General features: G+C 35.6%; 1 protein-coding gene across 5 annotated transcripts in view; it reads left to right on the top strand.

Annotated features, from left to right (window-relative positions):
* Positions 1 to 27,883, top strand: part of GABRB2 (gamma-aminobutyric acid type A receptor subunit beta2) — a 247,981-nt gene that overhangs the window by 64,218 nt on the left and 155,880 nt on the right. For all 5 annotated transcript variants that reach the window (XM_059174221.1, XM_059174224.1, XM_059174220.1 and 2 more), the window contains one exon: positions 20,770 to 20,990. In XM_059174221.1, the coding sequence (XP_059030204.1) occupies positions 20,770 to 20,990 (221 nt within the window). The remainder of the gene's footprint in view (positions 1 to 20,769; positions 20,991 to 27,883) is intronic.

The raw sequence follows: 27,883 nt of genomic DNA, 5'->3' as shown, positions 1-27,883 counted from the left end.
TCTCATCTCAGAGCAGAAAGTCAATATTACCCAAATCACATGGATACAGTGGGGAGAGGATTTCTTCCTCAAAGAAGAGGTTTAGGTTGCTATAACCAGAAGTGGAAGAAATGGAATTTGGCCAGGCAGAGGCAACAAATGGTAACTACTCTCATTCTAAACCCCAGTATTGGGCATTCTAGTCTCTGGACCTTAGGTTGTAGTTATGATGGTGCTGGAAATAGGTAGTCTGAGTTTGAATCCTGATCTGTCATTTAACTATATTCCTTAAATAAGTGGCAAATTCTCACTTTCCTAATCTTGAAAAAATGAGAATAACATTATACTTCAAAGTTATTGTGAGGATTACAAGTAATTTATATAAAACAGTGTGTTTTGTACATAATTAGGCCCTTAATACTGAGTGGTGCTGGCAGCAATAGTAGTAGTAGTAGTAATACTAGTAGTAGAGTGGTAGTGATTCCTCACTCTAATTATAATGAGCTATTTTTTTAATTGACATATAATGCATTATTAGCCCCAGGGGTACAGGTCTGTGAATTACCAGGTTTACACTTCACAAAACTCACCATAGCACATACCCTCCCCAATGTCCATAACCCAACCATCTTCTCCCTATCCCCCTCCCCGCTGCAACCCTCAGTTTGTTTTGTGAGATTAAGAAACTCTTATGGTTTGTCTCCCTCCAGATCCCATCTTGTTTCATTTATTACTTTCCTACCTCCCAAACCCCCCACGTTGCCTCTCCTTCTATAATGAGCTATCTTTTTAAAGTCTTCATCTGACATTTTTCTCTTCTCTATGTTGTTGATATCTACAATGACTCTCTGACAAATTTTTTTTTTAAATCTTATGTCTATACTGTACTCATGAATGGCAGGATATTCCTTTTGTTTCATAGCAGACATATACATCTTTGTAGCTATAATTTTCAGATAATTATGTCTTTTGTTAACTCAGATACTTCTCCCTAAACTTCTACCTATTAGCCATGGTTTCTAGCTCCAGAGTTATACACAAGTGACCTCTTTTCCTTCTAGGTAATGGCTCTGTTATCATATGATCAACTGAGCCCATGTGAACATTAGACCCTTCCCCCCAGATATCTTCAACTATCTCCTTTAACTTGTTGTATTTTGAGGTGCTTTATCCATCCATCCATCTACCCATCCACCCATGAGTTCAACAAAAATTTTTGAATCACTGTTCTGTGCTAGTCATTGGTAGTGCTAAGGATATAATGGTAAGTACAATGAACAGGACAGTGACAAGTTCAGGGGTTTATGTGTACAGGGGTAGAGGACTGCAGTAGAAGTGGAGAAGCAATCATTAGAAAAGAAGTGGTACATATTTTAGGATCTAAAGTGTTCATAGGAATTGCTCAAATGAAGAGGAAATGGCTAGGTACGAGGGAAAAGGAAACATAATATAGGGAGAAGAAACAGCTTATGCAAAGATCTGGCTGTTAGGTAGCCTAGCAGATCCAGGACATTGAATAAGTTCAATGTTCTGAAGAATAACTTCTGAGCTTGGACGTTTCTGGAGATAAGGCTGGAAAAATAGGCAGGTCCTTAATGCTACACGGAGAAGTCTGAATTCTATATAGAGGACTACAGATCACTACTGAAAAAATTATAAGATCAGAACTGCATTTTCGGAAGCTCTCTCTAGCAAAATGTAGAGAACATAAGAAGGAATGAGATTGGATGAAGAGAGACTAGTTTTAATAAACAGGTGAAACAGTGGTTGCCTAAACATAGTTAGGAGCTGTGGGATGGAGATAAGTGGATACATTATATACTCTGAATTACATAAACTCCTTGCTATGGAATTTTTTAAAAATTTATTTGAAAGAGAGAACAAGTGTGAGCACAAGTTAGGGGGAGGGGCAAAAGGAGAGGGAGAAAGAGACTCTCCACTAAGCAAGGAGCCTGACACTGGGTTTAATCCCAGGACCCTGATATCATGACGTGAGCTCAAAGCAGATGCTTAACTGACTGAGCCACTCAGGTGCCCCTCGATTTTTTTTTTTTTTTTTTTTTTTAGATATTTAGCATTATACGTAGCTTGGTGTTTTATAACTTGAAAAATAGAAACAGTGAGCATCAATTTTGGTCTCCCTTGGGTAGAAATGGGGTGAGAAAGGGAATTCATAGAAAAGGAGCAGATTTGTTTGAGGTCCTTCTTTCCAGACTGACACTTTTTTCTCTGTATGATTGCCTCATCTCTGACTCTCCATCGTACTTTGAGAAATGAGCCATTTATTGGTGGAAAAGTGTCAAGTTAATCACATGGTAAGAGATGTAGGGCATACAGGGGTAGAGGAGTACGGTAGAGGTGGAAAATCAATCATTAGAAAAGAAGTGGTACATATTTTAGGTCCTAAAGAGTTCATAGCAATTGGTCAAATGCAGAGGAAATGGCTAGGTAGGAAGGAAAAGGAAAAGTAATATAGACAGAAGAAACAGCATAGCACATCTCTTACCATGTAGGGCATAGTAAGAGAGTTCATGAAAAAGAGGAAAGGAATACAAATTGATGACTTCTTTTTACTCAAGAGTGGATGGTCAATACATATGGATGTCTTTGGGAAATAAATATATCTCTCTAGAAATATGTTGGGCTGATATTTTTAATCCAATAATAGTTGTAAAGAAATCATCCATGCAGGGGTGCCTGAGTGGCACAGTCAGTTAAGCCTCTGACTCTTGATTTTGGCTCAGGTTTTGATCTCAGGGTTGTGAGACCAAGCTCCCTGTTGGCTCTGCACTCAGAGCAGAGTCTGCTTACCTCTTTCTTCCTGGGGCACCTGGGTGACTCAGTTGGTTAAGTGGTTCACTGCCTTCAGTTTCAGTTATGATACCAAGATCTGCCTTCTCAGCAGGGAGCCTTCTTCTCTGTCTCCCTCTGCTGTTCCATCGGCTGGTGCTCTCTGGCTCGCTCTCTCCGTGTCAAATCAATAAATAAAATCTTAAAAAAAAAAAAAAAAGACTTTCTTTCCTCTTTTTCAGCCCCTCCCCCACTTGCTCATACGTGTTCTCTCTCTCATTCTCTCACTCTCAAAAAAAAAAAAAAAAATCTTAAAAGAGAAAAAAAACACCCATGCAAAAAAATGAAGACTGAATCAAATAACACGGGCGCAGTGATAACCAAGTGAACATGGAATATGCTTAAATGAAATAACACTATGCTTTTTTTTCATTCCCTTTGTCTTTGAGCAGTAGTTGATGACCATTTCTCAAGCTACATATCAGTTACATTTTTAAAGATAGAATCAGTTTTAGTATACTCTGTGGGTGAATGTCATAGAGAGCACATTTCTTATAATTGTCATCCTCTAAGAGTGAAGTACCAGCCTTGCCAGGTAGAGATTTATGTTACTGGACATATCCAAGCAGAATTTGGGTTACCATCTGTCAGGGATTCGGGGAGGATGGATTCTTTCATTAAAGAGGAAGGTTGGAATCAAAATAAAATCACAATAATCCCACCACTTTTAACACTTTTTTTAAATTTTATTTTTATTTTTTTTAAAGATTTTATTTATTCATTTGACAGAGAGAGATCACAGGTAGGTAGAGAGGCTGGCAGAGAGAAAGAGAGAGAGAGAGGGAAGCAGGCTCCCCGCTGAGCAGAGAGCCCGATGCGGGACTTGATCCCAGGACCCTGAGATCATGACCTGAGCCGAAGGCAGCAGCTTAACCCACTGAGCAACCCAGGCGCCCCCTTTTAACACGTTTTTGTGTTTTCATCTAGATTTCTTTAGTCTAAATCATAAATATACATATATTTATACTATTTTATGCCATAATTTATAATAGCAACAACTTCTACCTTTCTATCTTAATGTATTGCTCCTATAACATACTGTATTAAGTTCTCCTCACATTTTCCTTTGCAGTGGGCTTTTCTGAATCAGAATTCTGAATCCAGGATTATAACATGTATCTGAGAGCTTTTCACCTTAAATCTAGTTTAGTCCATTTCAATCCCATTTTTTAAGCAATATTGATTCAATAATGAGATGAGATAATAGTCTTTTAGAATTTTTAACTTATCTGTTTTTTGTTTTTGTTTTCTTGGTTGTATCTAATTTTTATATAATTTCACCCTTCCACCCATTTATTCAGAATTATGTTTGAGACATAACCATGTGTTAGGTTCTCTATTCATCCCTGGAATACAGCAGCAAGATACAGGGAAGCTTTGTCTTGGTATGGCTTATAGGCTAGGAAAGAAAGAAAAATCAAGGGGCCCTTCCTAAATAAAACAGAAACATCACATGTAAATGGGAATTCTGCTAGTTCCTATTTATTACATGGCCAATGAGTTTGAGAAATTCTGTATTGAATTAGGTTAATAAGTTTCTTTATTCTAGAACTTCTCAGTAATAAAAGAATTCCTAAAGAAAAAAATAGAATGCATGTAGTGTTTTCCTAACACAATTGACCATGGCACACTTTCCTTGAGAAACATCTTAGTGGAATTATTGTTGTGTAGAACACACTGTGGCCAGACTGATGATATATATGAAAATTCATGCCACAGTCAAGGAGGAAATATAATAAAATCTAGAATTTCTGAAGTAAAAAAGAATACTTGTTGTCTGCCTTTCAAATTTCTTCATAGGTGGGAATTAAACATGGAACAAAATGCTCAACTCAAAATAAAATAATCTTCTCAAACTTCTATGTTTAATAAGACACATTGGACCAATGGACTTTTATACGAGAAGAGATATCTTTGAATATTTGTCACTGATCTACAAAGTATATATATATATTTTTTTTAAATATTTTATTTATTTATTTAACAGAGAGACAGAGATCACAAGTAGGCAGAGAGGCAGGCAGAGAGAGGGGGAAGTAGGCTCCCTGCTAAGCAGAGAGCCTGATGTGGGGCTGGATCCCAGGACCCTGAGATCATGACCTGAGCCGGAGGCAGAGGCTTAACCCACTGAGCCACCCAGGTGCCCCTACAAAGTATATTTTTTGAAGGAATTGATATGATCATGCTCATGCCTCTGAGGTACCACTTTTTTTAAAAAAATTGAAATATAATTAACATACAGTGATATGTTAGTTGCAGGTGAACAACACATTGATTAAACAATTCTATACACTCTATACATTACTCAGTACTCACCACGATAAGTGTAGTCAACATCTATCACCATACAACTTTGTTACAATATCATTTACTATATTCTTTATGGTGTACTTCTCATCTTATGGGATACCACCTTTTTAAGACCTTCTTCCCACCCACAACTCTGAATAGTGCTATTTTGAGTTGTTTAAATTTTCTTCATCCTAATGTTTACATAGCATTCAAATCTTCTATAATCTGCTTCACGATAATATAAACCAATAAGCATATTTTTTAAAAAAATCTGAGACATATGCTTATACATCATGCAGGGACAGAACTAGAGTGAGGTGTTAGGATGCACAATTTAAAAGGGATTGTCAAATTCGGACTCTACAGTTGCAGAAGTTAGATATGTAGGGGACAGTCATACAAGAAAGAAGGATGCTACTTCAACCTCGGAAATCTTGGCTTGTTGATGCATTCAGTAGATACTAAGAATATATGATGCAGACAGGGCAGTGGCAAAGCTCTGTGCCTAATACCACTTTCGTCCCAATTTTTTTAATTGGCTTTGCCTCCAAAAGTGATCGTATGCATTTCTGTTTCATCTTAACACATCAGGTATTCTCTTGGAAGCATTGACTAAGCATATTCTCTTTGTTCCTACCTGGGTCTGCAGATTGGCCTTCTTGGCATCTACAAGCGTGTCAAAAGTATGAAAGCCGTGATGTGTACTTATTTTAAAATGTCCTTTCTTTTTAATAGTGTCAGGTCTCTTCAGAGGCTACTGCTTCAGAAAGAATGAGTCTATCTCATGCCAGGCAGAACAAAATAAGCATCTAAAATATTGAAAAGGGTCTATATAGCATTTCCTGTCTCTGTCATTTCCTCAGACTTTTCTCTTTTCCTACAAAATGAACTGCTTAGAATTGAAGGAAAAACTAGCCAAATAACATAGGATGAGCTCTACCCATTGCAAGTATGTGTAAATAAGGTAAGGCAAACTTACTTGAAAGGACACATAAAATGATGTAGTACAATTACAATAAATCATGACAAATATTCATGGAGATCTATGTGGAATATTTCTTTGCCTATTCCCTTCTCCCTAAAATCTCTTGCAAAGTTATTCTTTCGTAACTGGTATATTAATGCACCATAGTAGGAAACTCCATGGGAGACCAAAAAACACTAGAAGCATCTTGTATATGTTTTTATTTTGATGTACTTAATAATATGCACCACTGGTTAGTGTGCTGTATGCTGAAAATGAATTTTTAAAACTTGGTAATTTCAAAGATCACTTTTGAGACCAACCATCAGATGTATCATATCTGGTGAAAGTAATAATTAACATCAATGAGACCTCAATGAATTTGTTTGATTTGAGAAAATAATAGTGATGTGTATGTAACTTCTGTTATTCAAGATGAGTTATAAAAAATAACTTAATACTGTCATGTCAAGTAGCCACAAATGCAACTTTCCTTGGAGATTTTAAATATACCTGTATATCCCAAGTAAAACTGCTCCTATTAACTTGATCAAACCAATCTTTCTGTATCTGTATCCTATAACAATGAAGATTTTGTAACATTACTTTTTCTTCTTTTTTTAATTAATTATTTTTGTTAACATACAATTGATTATTTGCCCCAGGGGTACAGGTCTGCGAATCATCAGTCGTACACACTTCACAGCACTCACCATAGCACATACCCTCCCCAATGTCCATAACCCAACCACCCTCTCCATACCCCTCCCAGCAACTCTCAGTTTGTTTTGTGAGATTAAGAGTCTCTTATAGTTTGTCTCCCCCCAATCCCATCTTGTTTCATTTTTCCTTCCCTACACCCCACAACCCCCCTACACTGCCTCTCAAATTCCTCATATCAGCGAGATCATAGGATAACTGTCTTTCTCTGATTGACTTATTTCACTCAGGATTATACCCTCTAGTTCCATCCACATCATTGCAAGTGGCAAGATTTCATTTCTTTTGATGGCTGCATAGTATTCCATTATATATATATATATATATATATATATATATATATATATATATATATCATATCTTCTTTATCCATTCATCTATTGATGGACATCTTGGTGCTTTCCATAGTTTGGCTATTGTGGACATTGTTGCTATAAACATTTGGGTGCATGTGCCTCTTCGGATCAGTACATTTGTATCTTTAGGTTAAATACCCAGTCGTGCAGTTGCTGGGTCATAGGGTAGCTCTGTAACATTACTTTTTTACTGAATATGTTCGTGCAAAAAGAGGGAGAAAGAATAGTTCCAGCTTTTCTTATATATATATATATATATATATATATATATATATATATATATTTTACAAAATATCATGTAAAAAGTAGAAAGTTTACTAAATAACTCTATACAAATCTAAAATTATAAAGCAATGAGTGCTTTATAAAATGATTCTTTATTTTTTGCAAATGGTAACTTAGCTAAGTGTCCCTAATATACTTTTTGTAAGTGAACAGTTCAGTAGTATCAATATATTTATATTGTTTTGTCACCAGTTTCCAGCACTCTTTCCAACTTGCAAAACTGAAACTATGCCTATTAAACAACTGTACCTTTCTTTCTCCTCCCAGTCCCTAGAAAACACCATTATATTTTCTGTTTCTGTGAATTTAACCATTAGATATCTCATATGAACAGAATCATACATTATCTGTTTCTTTGTGGCTGACTTGTTTCACTTAGCATAGTATCTTCAAATTTCATCCATTTTGTAGCATGTGCCAGATTTTTCTTCCTTTAAAAGGTGGAAAAAACAATTCATTGAATATACTACGTTTTCTTTATTTATCCATTATTTGGGTTGCTTTCACCTCTTGGCTATTGTGAATAATGCTGCTATGAACATGGGTGGGCAAATATCTCTTAACGATCCTGCTTTCAATTCTTTTTGGATATGTACCCAGAAGTGGGACTGCTGAATCATATAGTAATTCTGTTTTTAATATTTTGAAGAGCTACCATACTGTTTTCTACAGCAACTGCATCACTTTACATTCCCACCAAGAGTGCACAAGGCAATTTCTCCACATCCCTAATAGCACTTACTATTTTCTTTCTTTCTTTCTTTCTTTCTTTCTTTCTTTCTTTCTTTCTTTCAAGTTGAGCATGCTTTAGTTTGCTGAAAATAGTTTTCCAATTGAATTATTTCTGAATAAGTACATTGCTACAGATTGTCCCCTATAGTTCCTCTGATTACCTTGGGCTTCTCAGTAGTAACTTATACACTCTGGCAAAACCAGAGCTATTTTAATCATTCTGCAGGGTCAGAGGGAGTTGATGCAATCATCTTTGGTGTAAAATTGAGTCTCTGTATGTCTAATCAGGAAGATAGGCATATATATACACAACTTCAGTATTCAAATCTCAGAGAATTCTGAGGGATCAACGTTTACCTTTTCCCCTTGAGAAATAACTTTTATTTGCCCACAATCGATCTAGTTTCTTTGTTCTTCTATGTAACTGTGTAGCTAGCTAGCTAGCTAGAAATATAATTTCCTCCCTCACTTTTTGGAGTGGAGTAGAATAGGAAGCAATGTTGGGAAATGATGACTCAAAATCAAAACTGGCGGTAAGATCAGTGTTCTAGAGGCAGCTCATTATAGAACTAAAAACATGGGATCCATGGCCAGAGATTTCCCCTAACCAAATCATGACTTAGGAAATTATTGGCTAAGTGGCATTGGAAAAATGACTCACATCTCCATGCTTCATTTTATTTTTTCTAAGATCTTTTAAATTTATTCATTAGAGAGAGAGACAGAGTGAGAGAGTGCATGAAGGAGAGGGCCATGGGGGAGGGAGAAGCAGACTCCCTGCTGAGAAGGGAGCCCAAAGTGGGGCTCCATCCTAGGACCCTGGGCTCATGATATGAGCCAAGAGCAGACACTTAACCGACTGAGCCACCCAGGCAACCCTCACCTCTCCATGTTTCAAATGTGTCACCTGGAAAATGGAAATAATGAAAACAATGATGATAATAACAGCAAATGTTTATAGAAAGCTTAATCTGAGCCAAGCATTCTACTAATCACTTTCCTTGGGTGAAGTTATTTGCTAATAGGGATTATGATTTACTTTGTTTTACAGAGCATGATGTCTCAGGGAATCTAGGTAGCATGTCCAAAATCTCACAGTAGCTAGGAAGTGGTGAATCTATCCAATACATAACTTATAGGGCTGTTTTGATGATTAATAAGATAATGCATATTAAAAGTGTTAGCCTAGGGTCAGTGTTCAGTATTAAAATTGGAGAAAAAAATTTTAAAGCAATTTGAGATAAACTTACCGAGTAAGAAAAAAGACAAAATGATAGGGAAGAAATCATACATACAAAGTGTAATTTTGATGTTGATTATCTCAGGGTGAACTGAGTTCTCTACTCAGGGTGCATTCTATATTAAGATAGAGACAGAGATAACCAGTTATACTGGCTTAGTTTTGTAGCCATCCTTGGACTTAGTCCCATCATCACTGCGAAGGTTAGTCTGTAATAACACGCAAAGTGAACTAAGCAAAATAGTGGAAGAGCTCATTGTCTTGACCAGGTGTATTTTAGTTTCACATACAAGGAAATAATCAGTCACTTCTGAACTTAGATTTCCCTTATGAGTGATCTTAGGTGCAGCTCTCATGTCCCGAATGTGTCTCTAGCAATTAGTCAGAGCTGCAGCCATGTGTTTCTTCTGAAATGCTGCAATTGAACATCTGGTGTGATGGCTTCTATTAAGTGGGGGCTGAGTTTTACTCCATTACATTCTAGTTTAGGAGGTTGAGAATGTGGAAATATTGCCATGACCTATAATTGGATCACCAATTTGTGGGCTCATATGTGGAAGACAGAGAGCATTTTAAAGAGCTAGCAATGTGGAAAGGGCTTTGTGGGAATACTTGTACTTCTCTCTGAGTTCTTTCTGCTTTGGATAGATAATGTGTCCTTCAGAAATCGTCATTCTCAGCCCTGGGGATTTTGCTAGTAGAATTAGAGGAGCTATAAAAAAAAAAAAAAAAAAAAAAAAAAAAAAAAACTTAAAAAAAAACCAACAGTAACTCTGAGGGTATTGGAAACGTGGGAAAGGGACAGAATGAAAACTCACTCTCAAATGCCTGTGGGTGGGGAGAGCAAATCCTTAGTGGATTCAGGAGTAATGATTACTAAGAGTTAAATGATCAGAATTTGAAACCCAAAAAGACAAATGAAGAAGTAGAACAAGCTTTATTTTAGTGTGTCCATGAACAAATATTTATAGGGCATCAATTATGTTGATGAGATGCTCAGGTCACTCTGGAGAAATGATGGTATGGTTTCTGACTTTGGAGAACACAGTACAGTTTAGGTAGGGAGGTTACCCCCCTCCTCTAATTAACATCACAGTGGGTAAAAGTTCAATTCAATGATGCTTAGGGTGTCACACACCACTGTATTAAAGGATTCAGAGGACAAACTTGGGTAGTGGCAGAGGGAGAAGTGGGATGCTTGGAGAATGGGTCAGATTTGGGAAGGCAGACAAGAAAGGGTGCAGGGAAAAGAATAAGCCAAGTGGAAAGCAAAGATCTGTTGGGGAGGTAGAAACGTTTAGGTGAAACAAAAAGTTCAGGAGAGTGATTAGTTCCAGAAAAATGGAGACAGAATCCTAGAATACTTAAATTCTGAAAACTCCGAAGCTCTTAATTTCTGTTGATTCATTTTGGATGAGGAAACAGAGATGCAGAGAGATGAAGCTAGTAGAACAGACCATAAAGAAGAGTTTGGAATTTACAAACAATGGAGTCTCTCTGAAAGCTTTTTGGAAAAATCCATTGACTCAAACTTGCACTGCAGTATGCTGTGTGTGGTGTCTGTGTGTGCGTGTGTGTGTGTGTGTGTGTGTGTGTGTGTGTGTGGTGTGCCTGTGTGTGTGTGCATGCACATGTGTATTCATCTCTTCTGAGTATTAAACATTAAACAAGGAACAGACATGAAGCCCTTGCATTAATAATGAAATTTCCTAATGGTTAGTATGAGGAAAACAAAAGTTAATATCAGAGGAAGAGTCTGGGATCTCCTCTTTCAGTATTTAGGAGGAAAATTAGGGATGGACTTTCACTTCTCAATGATGATTTAGCTGTGGATTTCCCTGGGTTGGAAAAATGGTTTCCCACTTAAAGATGTTACTTCTCATGTGATTTTGAATAAAATCTTTTGATCAATACAAAGGAGTGTGTATTTTGTTAATAACAAGCCAAAAGGCTGAGAATTTTTCATTTATGACTACATTTCCTTTTCCTTTATGCTGATCTCCAAAATATGCAGAAAGCAAAGACATATTTTTAATATTAGATTCTATTTTTATAATTTAATTCAACAAGGAATTATTTATTTATACAGTTTTTGTTGTAGGTGTGATGTGATATGTGTATGTGTGTATATATATATATGTATATAAGTATACATAAATGGAATATCACTTAGTCATCAAAAATAATGAAATCTTGATATTTGCAATGATGTAGATGGAACTAAAGGGTATTATGCTAAGTTAAATAAGTCAGAGAAAGACAAATACCATAGGATTCGCTCACAGGTGAAATTTAAGAAACAAAACAGATGAATATAGGAGAAGGGAAGGAAAAATAAAACAGGATAAAAACAGAGAGAGAAACAAACTGTAAGAGAGTGTTAACTATAGGAAACAAACTGAAGGTTGATGGAAGGGTGTGGTGCGGACCTAGGGTAACTGGGTGATGGGTATTAAGGAGGGTACTTGATATAATGAACATTGGGTGTCATATGCAACTGATGAATCACTAAATTCTACCCTGAAATTAATACATGATATGTTAACTAACTTGAATTTGCATAAACCATAAAAAGAAATAATTTTATGTTTATAAAACAAAATAATATAGATTACAAAAAGAATTTAAAATCTCCTGTCATCTCATGTACAGAGATACCACTGTTACTATTTATATTTTCTTTTAGACACTTTTTCCAAATATATATATTTATATAATTCAAAATGGGATCATATTGTGCATATTGTTTTGTAGTATTCTATACACAATTTAGATCTTTGTACATATTCCCAGGTGTTCACAAGGAAATCTGTACCATTTAACACACAAAGGTAGTTGTACCATTTATCAGAAAGTATGCATGATATTGTTTACATACACAGGACTAAGAAACATTCTTTGCTCTCTAGGAGGTGACAGCTTAAGATGTTGAGAATGCCCTTACTATTTACTTACTGTGTCTTCCTATGATATTTAATTAAGTGTTAATTTCTACCTCATATTTAAAGTCTTTTCTTTCATACAGGGATAAAAACAGAAGTTATTAATTAGGGGAATAATTTAGCATCCCAATCTTTGAATTCAATCTCTTGCATTACATTTTTTGAAAATAGAAATTCCCAAACAGGAACAATGAAAAGATTTTCTAAACATGCCCCAAACTTAAAGACTATGCCCAGAATGATAGTAAAAGTGATAAATGTGTTATGTTGAACAAACTGTCATGGAGTTTTATTGACCTGAAATTTGCATTATATTTAAATTAAATTAAAATTACACTCATGGTTCCTAAATCACAGATTTTACTGCCTTAAAAATTATTAGCTCTGTCTTATAAAAGTTAGAAACTCAGATTCTTAGCTCAAAACCTCAATTTTGACCTAGTATAATACATTAAAGGCAAATAATAGATGATGGTATATTAGGCATAGTTGTCATTTCAGCAAGAGGTAATTAAGATAGAGCTAAAAATTTTATCATTTTTTGCAGGTTTTCCTTTAAAATTTTTATTTTTAATTTTTCTAATTATTATTATTTTTATTTTATTTTATCTTATTATGCTGTTAGTCACCACACAGTACATCATTAGTTTTTGAGGTAGTGTTCAATGATTGTTTGCATATAACACCCAGTTCTCCATGTGATAGGTGTCCTCCTGAATACCCATCACCATATGAAAGCCTAAGCAGAGAGATAGAGAGAGATCTGAAAATATCTAATTTTGGAGGCAAAACTATTATCTAGAAGATCTCAAGAAAAAAGATTAATCACCAAAGCTCAATATTTTAGCACAGAAGCAGCCGTTATTGTCAAGCTTAGAGAATTCAGTTCCAATAAGTAAAGCAAATTAAACAACCCACACACTAACAATGATGAAAATAAGCCTTAAGCCTGCTCCTTGAAAAAAATAAACTGTTATGTGTCCTTATGTCCTCAGATGGCAGAGTAAACACATGTGAAATCAGCCCCCTTCCCCACTCTCTGTGCTCCGAAACAGAAAACTAATAATAAGGACATAAAGGGGTGGGAAATGATATAATTGCATTTACATTTTTTCTCACATAAATAATCATGCTTTGAAAGCAGAAAGGGAAAGCTCCATTGATTAGAAAGGATGAGGTGTCCAGAGAACAAAAAAGCTTATGGAAAACCATAGAGATGTTTGAAGATAGAAAGAATGCTGAAGCTTTGTAGTTGAGCAGCAAATCAGGCCCTTGTATGAATATAGACCACGAAGTGCAAGCTGCAGGCTTGAGACAGGATAAGATGTGCACCATACTTGCAGAGTGAAAGTCTGTAGCTGAGAGCAGAATCCAGAACAATTCCACTGGTTTGTGAAAGGAGGGGGTAGGCAGAATGATCCTCAAGAAGATAGTTCTCATTATTTAATAATAAAGCACATTAAATGGCTTATGTTGGTATATACTTCTTTTGGTTTGTCTTACTAATAGTTAAGCATTATCAACAGGTTGAATACATCAATTCAGGTTGAGGTGAATGAAGAGAAATCGAAATTTGGAAAACATGCAAATGATTATACTGATTATAGAAGTCAGCCTGATAATCTTACTGCTTTCATAGTTCTAAAGTGTCTACCCCAAGATATTTATTTACAACAATGGAAAACATTAACTTCCTGGTGAAGAAGCCTGGCAAAGACAACCTTAATCAGCTGTTCCAGATTAATATCACAAGTAATGAGACATAATGCTTCTTTGGTGACATTCTTGCCCAAAATGTATAAACAATCTGATCATAAGCATGCATCAGACAAATTCAAACTGAGAGACATTCAACAAAATAAATGACCAGTATTCTTCGGAAGCATAAACATCATCAAAGAGGAACTGCCACAGACTGAAGGAGGCTAAGGGGCATAAAAACTAAGTGCCAGGTAGTATCTTGGATTGAATCCTGGAATAGTAAAAAGACCTTAGTGAACAAATGGGTGGTGTTCTAATAATGTCTATATTTACTTACTAGTATTATATTAATGTTACTACCTTGGTTTGATATGATTCTATCATTTTGCAAAATGTTACTTTTAGGGGCACCTGGGTGGCTCAGTTGGTTAAGCGACTGCCTTCAGCTCAGGTCATGATCCTGGAGGTCTGGGATGGAGTCCCACATCAGACTTCCTGCTCGGCAGGGAGTCGGCTTCTCCTGCTGACCTCTCTCCTCTCATGCTCGTTCTCTGTCTCTCAATCTCAAAAAAATAAATAAAATCATTAAAAAAAATTGGAGGGGTGCCTGGGTGGCTCAGTGGATTAAGACTTTGCCTTCAGCTCAGGTCATGATCTCAGGGTCCTGGGATCAAGCCCCACATTGGGCTCTCTGCTGGGCAGGGAGCCTGCTTCTCCCTCTCTGCCTGCCTCTTTGTCTAGTTGTGATCTCTCTCTCTGTCAAATAAATAAATAAAATCTTTTTTTAAAAAATGTTACTTTTAGAGGAAGCTATGTGAAACTCTGTACTAGCATGTTTCCAAATACAAAGTCAAGATAAATATAGAAAAAAATATAGAAAGAAAGAAAAAATAGAAAAGTAAGAATGTTTTATCTGTATCTATGCCTATATCATTTACCTATATCTCTATCTATATCTATCTTGAAATATCCAATAGTAGGTGGTGAGCACTCAAGCAGAAAAATGTTCAGAGAGCATGAATAGGCAATTTGTAAAATAATGAACTTTAAAACAATTAAATACACACACAAATTATTTCATACTATACATACTATAGTATTTCATATATATATATATTTCATATATACTATATATAGTATTTATATTATATTTATATTATATACTATACATAGTATATTCATACTATACTATATAGTATTTCATACTATACATATATATTCTGTTCATTCTATTCTATTCTATTCATTCTATTCTATTCTATTCATTCATTCTATTCATATACATTCTATTCATATACATTCTATTCATACTATAGAATTTCATACTATACATTTTCTAGAAGAGTAAGCCAAAGAAACAGTAAAAGTTTGAATCTTGGTTATTAGAAAACAAATTACAAAGACAGCAAAAAACAAATATGAGATAGATATTTAGAAGATTTTTAAGTGATAGCACACTTTGCATTTGAATGCAAAATCAGTAAAATGTTACTTAGAATGGAATTATTTTATCGCTAGAAACAGCCTTAGGGGCTGCTTAGTCAAGCTCCCTCTTACCAATGAGGAATTGTTGAGTTTAGTGGGAGTCTTTTCAGCCCATCCTGATGGAGCTGTTTGTCCCTAGTATGCACAGAGGAGACTTATTTTGTAGCATTAGTCTGCTTTTTCCCCACAGATGTCAAAGCAGTTTTGTTTACCCTAATTTCTAAGTTAATTAACTTTAGCTGTTCTTCTGAGTTGAAAGCAGGTGCAGAAATATGAAAGGATACACCCAAGGTCGCAACAGAGGAAAAGATCTAGGATATCAATGAACCTGTGTGTGTCTGACCCTACAGAGTATGTTTTTTTTTTTTTTAAAGCAGTTTTAAATTTTTTTTAAAAACTTACTTACATAAAAGCACACTCATTCTGGTATATAGTTCCATGAGTTTTGACAAATGCCTAGTCATGTAGCTGCCACTGCAATTAGAATGCAGGACAATTCTGTTACCCCAAATCATTCCCTCATTCTGGCCTTTTGCAGTCAACCTTTCCCCCATCTGGAATCCCAGGGAACTATTAATCTGCTCTTTGCCCCTATACTTTTACCTTTTACAGAATGTTGTATAAATGGAGTCATTTAATATATATCCTTTAATTAATATTCTGTATTTGAAAAATATTGATAATGTGGCATATATCAAGAGTTTGTTCTTTCTTGTGGCTGAGTAGTATTCTATTTCATGGGTGTAGCAGTTTGTTTATCTCTTCATCTGCTGAAGATCATGCATCCAATGGCCTCCAGTTCTGGTGATTAATATAAAGCTGCTGTAAATTTTTGCATGCTGGAGTAAGATTATTAGGTCATTTGTCAAATGTATGTTAACTTTATAAGAAACTGTCCAACTGTTTTCTAAATGGCTGATAATTTAGATTCCTACCTGCAACAGAATCGATTTTGGATTTTTCAGCTGTTTTTTGATGTTTTTATTTTAGATTTTTTTTCTTTTTAGGAGGGGGAGGGGGCTAGGAAAGAGAGAGAAAGAGAATCTTAAGGGAGTTCCATGCCCAGGGCAGAGCCCGACACCAGGGTCAATTCACAGCCCTGAGATCATGAACTGAGCTGAAATCAAGAGTCGAATGCTTAACTGATGGAGCCACCCAGATACCCCTTATGTTAGCTTTTCTAATGAGTGTGTTATAGGATCTCATTGTAGTTTTTAATTTGATTTTCCATCATGTCATGTGCCTTTTTATCATTTGCGTTTCTTCATTGGTAAAGTTTTCACATTTTTGGCTATTTTTTTATGGGGTTGTTTGTTGAGTTTTGAGAATTCTTTATACATTTATATATTCTGAATATCTATCCATTGTCAGATACGCGATGGCAAACATTTTCTCCCAGTCTGTAGTTTGTCTTTTTACTCTCCTAATAGAGTTTTCCATGGAGCATAAGTTTTGAATTTTGTTGAGGTCCAGTTTATCAGCACTTTGTTTTGTTATTTGTGTTTGTCGGCTTATATCAAAGTCTTTGCCCAACTCAAACTCAAGGAGAATTTCTTGTGTTTTCTTCTCATAGTTTTATAGTATTACATTTAGTAGTATTATATTAGTATAGTATTACATTAGTAGTATTACATTTATAGTATTACATTACATATAGTTTTACATTTCTCATAGTTTTATAGTATTATATTTATATTGGAGTCTATGTATTGGAATTAATTTTTGTGTAAGGTATAAAGTATGGGTGAGTTTCTTACATATTTATTTACATATGGATGTTCCTGTTGATCAGGACTATTTGTTAAAAAAAATTATGCTCTCTCTAATTTATTGCCTTTGCATCCTTGTAAGAAATCATTGAGCATATTTGTGTGGGTTTGTTTTTAGATTCTTTTATTGTTAGATATAGCTTAATAGTGAGTCTTGAAATCAAATAGAGTCCTCCAACTTTGCTCTTTTCTTTCAAAATTGTTTTGTCTAATCTCATTTATTTTTGCTTTTAATATAAATTTAACATAAATTTTAGAATCAACTACTGCATATCTAAAAAAAATCCTGCTTTTATATTGATTAAGAATTGATTTAATCTATAGATCAGTTTGGGGAGATTGACATCTTAACAATATTTTTCCGATCCAGGAACATGGTATATCTCTCCGTTTATTTGCTTTGGGCTTTGTGTGTTATGTGTTTAATGAGATAAAATAGGGAGAAAAAAATAAAACAAACAAGAAACTCAGCAATGGGAAGGTCTTTCTTCCCATTTTGATTCCCTCTCCAATCCACATACTGTTCTTACTTTGCATAGCCTTACGTAGGTTTTTTCCTTTTTTCTTTTTTCCTAATTATTTCCAGGATATTTAGTTGTAATTAGTGAGAGAGATAGCCTGTAGTGGGTTTACTGCATCTTTTTCAACATTCAAAGTCAAATGGTTTTAGTTATGATTATCTAAGTCCTTCTTGCATGGTGATGCCCTAGATTGAGAAGCATCCAGAAGTGGTTTATTTGTTTCTGTTTTTGCTTTTCCAGTTGAATAAACCAATTGTGAAACAACTTTCAAAAGGTGGGGTTGTTAAACGTAAAAGATACACTTTTTCATGTGAATGTTCAAAGGATTTATCTTGGGTTGATAGAGGCTTGGGGGAGAGGATGGAACACAGAACCACTCTTTCTTCTCAAGTCCAGTAATATTTATTTAGACTCGGGAGTTTATTTCACTCTTGACAGTGTCATTGATGAGTCATTTAAATAAATAAAGTGATTGAAACGTGGGGGGTTTGGGAGGTAGGAAAGGAATAAATGAAACAAGATGGGATTGGGAGGGAGAAAAACCATAAAAGACTCTTAATCTCACAAAACAAACTGAGGGTTGCTGGGGGGAGGGGTTATGGATATTGGGGAGGATATGTGCTATGGTGAGTGCTGTGAAGTGTGTAAACCTGATGATTCACAGACCTGTACCCCTGGGGCTAATAAGATATTATATGTTAATAAAAAATAAAAATAAATCAATAAAGTGAAAATTGGTGTGATAGCAGACTTACTAGGGTCTGTCTGGGTGCATTTCTTAGCAGGCTTTGTCTTGCTGACAAATAACGGGAATTAGCGTATGGTACTGGTTAATATAGTGGTGCCATTTACTTAACCCCAAAGAGAATATAGTTTCTGTGTCCAAACACATCTCAGCTGACTGATAAACCCCAGCACCTTCCAAGCAGCATTATCTTCCCTAAATCTTAACAGGGTTTATGATCAAAGAAGCATAAATAACTTTGTCTTCTAATAGAGATAAAAATCAAATTTTCATTTTATCTCCAAGAATTGAAAATTACAAAATGTGTTCTCTTAAGTTCCATATAAATTGCCTATTTGTTTATGTCCTACTTTTTAGAGTATAACATAGACTCATGCAAAAAATGTATCTGGTCCTTTTCCTGTTTTTAAATTATAAGTCTAAAAGGTTGTTTTTACTGTAAATCAAGCTGTTTTTCTAGAGATCCTCACAATATTTTCTTATGAAAGCTGAGTATTACAGAGCACTTCAAAGCATTAACTAAACTGATCCACTAAAGGAAATTTTACCCACCATTATTTAATATAACTTGAGGATATTAATGAATAGAGCTTTTGTTAGACTAGAGCTTTGATTCTATACCTCTCATTCAGAAGTCAGCCCTACCCTGACTTCTGAATGAGATCAAAGTTTGTATGTTTATGAAACAAATGAAAATATTTAATATTTTTGCAGAAGGGTTTTACTTTTCCCATTAAAACTATTCAATGTTATTAGCAGGTAATATATTACAAGTTATATTTTAGAATTACATAACCAAATTAGCATGTATAAATCTCAGTAAGGGTTGGAAAAACTTACGGACTTCACAGAGTTTGAGTTGTGTATCTTATCTACAAAAGTGTACAGATACATGCAGAAATCCAGTAGGTGTACCTTATTGGATACCCGTTCATTCACTCATTCATTCACTGTTTGTGCCCTAGGACTGTGCTAGCTCTCAAGAGGTAGAGATGATTAATACATGATTCTGGTTTTTTCAAAAGCCCTCAAGTAGAGCATTGTGAACTGATTTCAAAATAGAATGGTAATTATCTTTTGAAATGATATTTGGTCTTTCATTAAGTCATTCAAATGAGGGTGAGAACAATTACATTGTACCCACAGGCCTCTAATGGATCAAACATGTCATAATATATATATATGTAAATGCTTTATTCATAATATATAGCTTTTTGTAGTTTACAAATTGCATTTGAGTTATACATTTGTCAACAATCTTCTGCTTAGATCAAGTATGTATTAAAAGTCCCATTTATAGTTAATGGAACTTAAGCAAAAGAATTTGTAAAAATTTACATGCTAGAAACAATTGAGAAATGCTGAATCTGGGACTTCAAGGCCAGTGCTCACTTTATAACAACTCATTATTTCTCAAAAACTAAGAGCCTCCTGATGATTCAGAATCCTGGGATTAAAATTCTCATGAAATACTGACTAGGCTAATATTATTTAGCCAAGAAGCTACATAAGTCTCAGTGTAAATGCCACCTCTCCTGGGAAATCCTCCTTGATTAGACTGGTTAGGATTTTCTTTGACAAACTCTTACAATTATTACTATAACAAATTAACCACTTTTTTAAAAAGATTTTACTTATTTACTTGACAGACAGAGATCACAAGTAAGCAGAGAGTCAGGCAGAGAGAGAGAGAGAGAGAGGAGGAGGAAGCAGGCTCCCTGCTGAGCAGAGAGGCCGACAACTCGGGGCTTGATCCCAGGACCCTGAGATCATGATCTGAGCTGAAGGCAAAGGCTTTAACCCACTGAGCCACCCAGGTGCCCCAATTAACCACTTTTTTACAATTGTATTTGTATCCCATCTAAAACAATTCCACGTTCCCCACTTTGGGAAAATTTAGTTAATTCACTAATTATTCCTTACCATCTTTCTTCCTGGGTACTATATAATAAATTTTACTGGGATATACTCTCCTAATTTCCATATTTACAGTGCTGGCCATAGTGCCTGACAGGCTCACATACTGGGTGTTCAGTTAGAAAGGGTTTAATAAATTAATATTTGCCTATATGTGAATAGTATGTTTCTAGTGTGTGGTTGTATATATTTCTTTTCTTATGAATAATAAGATGTTTGCCTATCTCCCAAGTTTGTGTACAAAATAACCATTTTCTTTTCACATTCACAGGATTATACCTTGACAATGTATTTCCAGCAAGCCTGGAGAGATAAGAGACTGTCCTATAATGTAATACCTTTAAACTTGACTCTGGACAACAGAGTGGCAGACCAGCTCTGGGTACCGGATACCTACTTCCTAAATGATAAGAAGTCATTTGTACACGGAGTGACTGTCAAGAACCGCATGATCCGCCTGCATCCAGATGGGACGGTTCTTTATGGCCTCAGGTTTGTAGCGTCCATTTCAAAATTGAGTTTTTCCTGAATGAAATAGCTATTGATTTTTATTGGAGGACAATATTGTGCTGTGTTCCTTATTCTTCCCTCAATTCTATCATAAGCAGTGAAATCTCCTATCCAGTGGACATCTGAGAGCTTAGGGGAGCATGTTTACAAAGGGACTTAGCCCTAGCTAAGAATAGGTTTTTCTGAATTATTTTCTAATATCAGCTGCTGATCCTAAAGCTGCTTTCTTTAAGGAGCAAGGATAAGCCATCAAAAGAGCCAAGAAATAGGGCTTCCTTAAAAGGGAAAAAAATTTTTGGATGCTGAATAGTTGTTTGAGTATGGCAGATGCTCTGCTTCATAAACTGCTTGTAAGCTGCAGGAATTGGGTCTGGTCCTCTAATGACAGGAAGGCTTTTTTGCCTTCTTACCCTCCAAGGAGCAATCAGACTTGGAAATAAATAAAATCATTATCCCACATTTATTAATAATAAATTTATACTATTCAATGTACTTTTATGTCTGAAAGTAATTGTGATGCTCTGCTGTTAAGGTGAGGCTGAATTGTAAAATAAGACAGCTGCTTCTTTTAAAGTTTATTTTGTAGTAGAAGCAATAGCTGGTTTCCTGAAAGAAAACAGAGAAAAAAGATAGTTATCTTACTCTGAAAAATTACATTATTACAATATAAAGGATTCCTCTGTGTTATCAGAAAGAAACTCTAAACTCTGAAACATTCAAATGTCTCTGATCAATTCTGTTTTGCACACATGTGTGCTTACCTTATCATTATAATGATGGTAGTAACAATATTCATTTTTTAGGGGTTAGAGGTCAGATATTGAGTTAAATGCTTTCCATGCATTGTTATAGTTGATCCTTAAAACAACTTCATATGTTACAAATGGTTATAATCTTTATTTTTAAATGCAGAAACTAAGGCTCACATCTAAAATCACAAAGCAAGTTAGCTACAAAGATGAGATTTGAATTCAGATCCGAGTTCAGAGCCACAGCTCTTAACCACTACACTGGGACGCTCCTCACTTCCACATATTTCTTGTCTGTCATGTCTTGTTTTCATTGTCTGATATATTGTGTGTCTGACTGGCACATTGTCTTGAGTGCTTATGAACCAGCTTTTTGGTTGATCGTATTTTTAGAGAAAGTGGCATTTGGCTACCAAGGGAAAGTTGGTGAGGGTGAGGCATGGAGAAGGCACGTGTGTCCTCTGTCAGCCACTGGAGGTAAGCAGATGGATTGGATAGGGGCAGGGCTCACATGCGTGTCTTAGAAAAAAAGAGAAACAGCAGAGAGAGAAATTGGCAATGTCGGCAAAGATCCCACCAAAGTGGAGAACTTTGAAAGCACTAATGGAAAGAATTGTGTTAAGGATACATCGTACTAAACTTACCACTTGGAATGAACTATAAAACATTTAGAATCACAAAGACCTTGATGAGAGTGTGACCATGCAGGCTGTGGGGGAGATGGGGGTTCAAAAGAAGCTATAGGTCACACTTTTTAAGAGCTAAGCACAGAGAATGGTTAGAATCCCCAAGAAGGCAGAAGGAGGCATAGAAGTAATACCCACTCGGCAGTGAATGAGCAGGAGGACTGGCAAGTGGCAAGTTTTGGCTAAACACCAGACCCAGTGCTGGAGGCATTTGCTTAGCAAATAGCTTAATCAGCACAGCAGTCATGCAGAAATTACCCTGAGCTCTTCCCATTCCCGTGGAACACCCACCTTGAAAGCAGAGAACAAGCTGTATTCTCCTTGGTAGACCCAGGTCTGGCAAGGCACCTACACCATAAATATGCTCAATAAAGGTGGTAATTCTGAATACATATATGCAAAGTTGAATGGATGGGAAAATCAACAATCAGGATGTTTTTGGAATTGAAAGGAAAAGAAAGGACCAGTATAGATGAAAAATATGGCTTCTTTATGTCATTATATAATCAGACAAAAACATCGATGACTGCTCATTCTTTTTTTTTATATTTATTTATTTATTTATTTTGCTCATTTTTATTTTAAGCCTCACTATATGACACTGCTGTAACTAAAACTCACAATAGGAAATAAAGGATTTAAACACTTCTGACATGTAGGAAATTAACACTACTAGACAGAGAAGGCACATGAATTATAATCATTCTTTCAGTTGTATTGTTAATTCTGACTCTGAAATTGATAACAAGGTTTTTCAGGAAATTTATAAGTATCCTTTTCCAGTTTTTACTAATCATAGAATGTTTTTTTCATTGCTAGAAATTCAATGCAGACCACATATTCTCTTCTCGACTCCAGGAGGTTCATTTGCAACATGCAAATAAAAGGAATGTAATTAGAATTACCATTGCTAGGGTTGACATCACCCACTCTCTTTTCCTACTTACCCTTAAACTCCTCTCCCATTGATATCCACACATATTGGCAGGGACAAGGGGGCCAGAGAAGAGAGCATTCAGAGGGTCTGAGTAAGCTTCTTTTGTAGGGTTTACTTTAGTGAAATGTTTAGGTATTAAAACGTAAGAAGGAGAAAGTAATATGCATTTTTAATGCCTGTTTACTTTTTCTTTTTGTTTTAGAAAGGGAGAAGGGGGGTATGGCCCGAAGGAGAAGGAGAGAGAGAATCTTAAGCAGGCTAGATGCCTCGTGTAAAGCCCAACGCAGGGCTCGGTCTCAAAACCTTGAAATCATGACCTAAGCCAAAATCAAGAATCAAACCCTTAGCCTACTGAGCCACCCAGGCACACCAATGCTTGTTTAATTTTGTCATTGGTATATAGGTGTTCATTGTGCTGCTCTTTCAATTTATCTGTAGGTTTAGAAATTTTTATGATAAAATTGAAAGAGGAAAAATGCTATGTTTCAGAGACCTAGGGATGTCTGATTCTAATATCCAGGAAATATCATTCAAGATTTAAGAGTCTGTAGCCAAGAAAAGATCTTTCTAATCTCTTAGAGGTGAAGAATCTTCTATACAGGACATCTACTTTCAGGAGCTATGTCTGAAAAGGAGGTCACCTCATCTCAAAGGGTGTGTGGCTCACAGCCTGGGGCCCATGACCATAGACAACCAGGCTAAGTCATAACCCAGGAAGGAGTGGTCAGAGTCCTTCAGTTACAATCTTCATAACCTCTTTATGAAATCAGTTGTCCTCCTGCATGAGTGTCCCTTTGTGTCTGACTGTACACAGCAGGAGCTCTGAGTACACTTACGCTGATATATTGTGTTTGGAAAGCAGGAGTTTTGAGGATAGCAGCATAGCGGCTCCTCAGCAAGCTTGCATTAAGGCATAATGGCTTTGAGGAGCTCAGGAAATGGAGATTGAGATTCAGAAACATGGAAAATTTTTTAGGTGCTACTGTTATGGGTAGGTTTTAATGGTTTTCATTCTGATTGGCTTTTTGTTTCCCCATCACCAAAAGCACAAATTAGCAGCTTACTCTCCATTATCCCAGTGCTCCTCTGGTTGCTAACTGTATTAGATGTTCAGAGAACAAAGTTTTAATGTTGTTCAGATACATAAATGGACACAAGTACTCAATGAAACTAATTTCCTTAACAAACCATAATGGTAATGAAATTGAGGTTTTAGTTTTGACTTTTGTAACAAACTTCTTTTTGAACCTTGTGTCTTATCCAGGTTTTAATTTCCTTGTATATAAAACAGAGGGGTAAATTAGATGATGCCAATGTTGTTACAACCCAGTCATCCTCTGAATCAATAATTAATGAATCTAAAAGACCATATAATCTAACATCGGTCTAGAAAATTAAATTATATATTTGGAGTAGCATAGTAACTGGTGTTCAGTGTTACTATTTAACGAATAAATGAATGTGGGGTATTTGAAGACAGGCAAAGGGAAGGCTTCATATATTAAGATGGCCATTTTATATTGTAGAATTTTACTTCAGTTATCTTTTCACAATTCAGCTAAGTAAGACACTAGGTTCGTTGTGTAGAGCCAGAAGAGTGAGCAAGTGGATTAAAGAGAACGCGAAACATCCAACCCAGGGTTGTCTAGAGTGAAAAAGGGAACAACGAAAGAAAATGTGTACTGGAGTCGATGGACTCAAGCCATTGCATTTGACAGCACACAATCTGGAGCAAGAAAAATGGATGCCTGGCTGGCTTGAGACCCAGGTGGCATGACCACCTGTAAATCTGCCTGTAGCCCCCGCCCAGGGCCTTGCTTGTGGCATGCACATAGTAATTATTTAATCCAGTATTGTGCGATTTCTCAAAAAGACTTTCCTTTTCCTCGTGTTTCATTGTATGTCTATTTTCTCAACGTATTTATAAGATCTGTGGGATACAGGGACACCTGGGTGGCTCAGTCGGTTAAGCGTCTGCCTTCGGCTTGAATCATGATCCCAGGGTGCTGGGATGGAGTCTCACTCACATCAGGCTCCTTGCTCAGCAGGGGAGTCTGTTTCTCGCTCTACCTGCCACTCCCCCACTGCTTGTACTCTCGCTTGCTCTCTCCCTGTCAAATACATAAATAATACCTTAAAAAAAATCTATGGGATACAGGAATAATAAACCAAAGATATGAATAATGCCTTTTTGAAACTCAAATTCATAGTTTGTGGCTAAAGAATAATGAAATCTTTGAATATAGATTCTCACCTTCATTCTTGACTGGTTGATAGCTCAATTACACCAATTTGATCGTAAAATCAAATACCTCTTGTCTTTAACAATGTTATTTAGGGATTTCTGTCAGGAGATATAGCTGGAGGAAGAAGAATACTTTCTCAGGAGTAACCCAGCTGGATAATTGGTGACAAAAGACTTTCCAGTTGACGAGGCGGAAGAATTCCTAGCAATTTACAAAGGAAATATTTCAAACAGATGAACTATATAATACTCACAAATAAGATTGGCCCAATCAAATCGTTTTCAGAACACTTCAAGGGAAAATGGCATAGAAAATGTAAGACTTTTGTTAATGAATCCAGTTAAAGCCCTCACAGATAAAAATCAGGTTTAATCTGATATTGAAATTATAAAGAATGTTATATAGATAAAATTTAGACTGTTATTTACTTGAAATAAGAGATATTTGTTAGATTTTAAAAGTAAATGAATATTGACAGTGGGCATAAAATTAGGAGGCCTTGTCTTACAATTAATTATTCTTATAATTACTTATTTAAGTGATTTCTAAATTTTTTTCTAGCTCCGCAAATCTCATAATCCTATGGTTTTGCTAATGTATGGCACATAATTTTTAAGCATATCCACTCCCATCTCATTATGCATACAGCAGTACTTAACATGATATTTCAGTTAATTTCAGTTATTTAGCAACTGCAGTTATCTCTTTGAAAAAGACTGATTAAGAAAACAAAAAAAATTATTACATTTTGGTACACAAGAAAACCTGAATTATCAAATGATAACATCTTTTTTTAATATAACAATGTACATTTTGTTAACATTTAGAATCTGAATCTAAATTGGGCTTCATATTATTTATATCATAAGTATTTTATCACATATTAAAAACTCTTTTACAAACATAATTAAGACAAAACACTTTTCCTATCAGGAGATGATGTATATTTATTATTAAAAACTTAGAAAATGCTGTTATGAACATAAAATTACCCTTAATTGTACCACCCAGAGATAACTACTACCTATACCTTGCTTTATAGTCTTCCAGATACTTTTCTAGTAAAAAAGCATATAGGAAGTTTTTTATAAAAGCAGGTTTACATTATACATACCATTTCATGATTTGAATTTTTAAAATAACAATGGATATATCGTAAATATGTTTGCATGTCAAGAAGACCCTTCTCCTCTTCTTCCATTATGGGACATATTTGGGATATATTTCTTTATTTAATATAGGATATGGTTTATGGTTTTGATATAAGGTGAGAAATATGTGGTTGTTGCTATAAAATACAGGAATCCCATTTAAAATTTACTCAATATTTTAGTGACAGGCAAAGCTATTTGTTGAACAATTTGTAATCTTATAATGTTATAATTTGTAGTCTCATGGGTTAAATAAATGGCTCTGGAGATGTACCAATGCTGGCTTTATTAGGCCAGTTCTTACGGAAAGAATGGCTTAGTCTTTCAGTAATAGCTGACCCATCTAAAAATAGCTGTTTGTCTTTTGATGTGAGGGGGAGGCCTTGACTTCATATGCCCGTACACCTCCCATATGTAACATTAGATCAGAAACATGTCACTTCTGATTAAAGGTTCACATTCTTAAAGAAAAATTCAGCAGGAAGCAGAAGGCAATTCAACCACCTCCTGCTATGTATGTTCTGTCATTGGGGAAATGGCAAAGGAGGATGTCAGCTTGTAATGATTCTAGACAGGAAAGGTTTTTATTAGTTTTGCCTTCTTCTTCTGTTCCTAAAGTTTTACCACAGAATATTAAACAAGCCAATAATCAAGTGGCCATCCCTTACTGAAATGTATTATATCAAATAATAAAGTATCAATTTTTACTCAGACTTCTTAATTGGTTTAATGCATTTTTACAGAGATGGTGATTGTGTTTTTGTCAAGTAGAAAAACACAAATTTTATTAAGACTCTCTGGGGCGCCTGGGTGCTCAGTCGTTAAGAGTCTGTCTTTGGGTTAGGTCATGATTCCAGGGTCCTGGGATCAAGCCCCACATTGGGTTCCCTGCTCTGTGGGAGTCATATGGTTATTTAGAGTCATCATTGTCTGACTGACATCAGCAAGTAAGTCAAATCCAAATCTAAAAAGTAGAATCAGGATCACACCATTCTTTGGACTTGAGAAATGGAGGCAGTGTGTATTAGCAGCCCTAGGAAATAATCCACGGCTCTTTCTGTTGCCATGTTTCGCTGGACTTTCGGATGAAAAACATATGTTTTCAA

Source organism: Mustela lutreola, chromosome 5 (assembly GCF_030435805.1).
Source record: "Mustela lutreola isolate mMusLut2 chromosome 5, mMusLut2.pri, whole genome shotgun sequence".
In the NCBI taxonomy this organism is placed as follows: domain Eukaryota; kingdom Metazoa; phylum Chordata; class Mammalia; order Carnivora; family Mustelidae; genus Mustela; species Mustela lutreola.
This window is presented reverse-complemented; position numbering and strand designations above follow the sequence as displayed.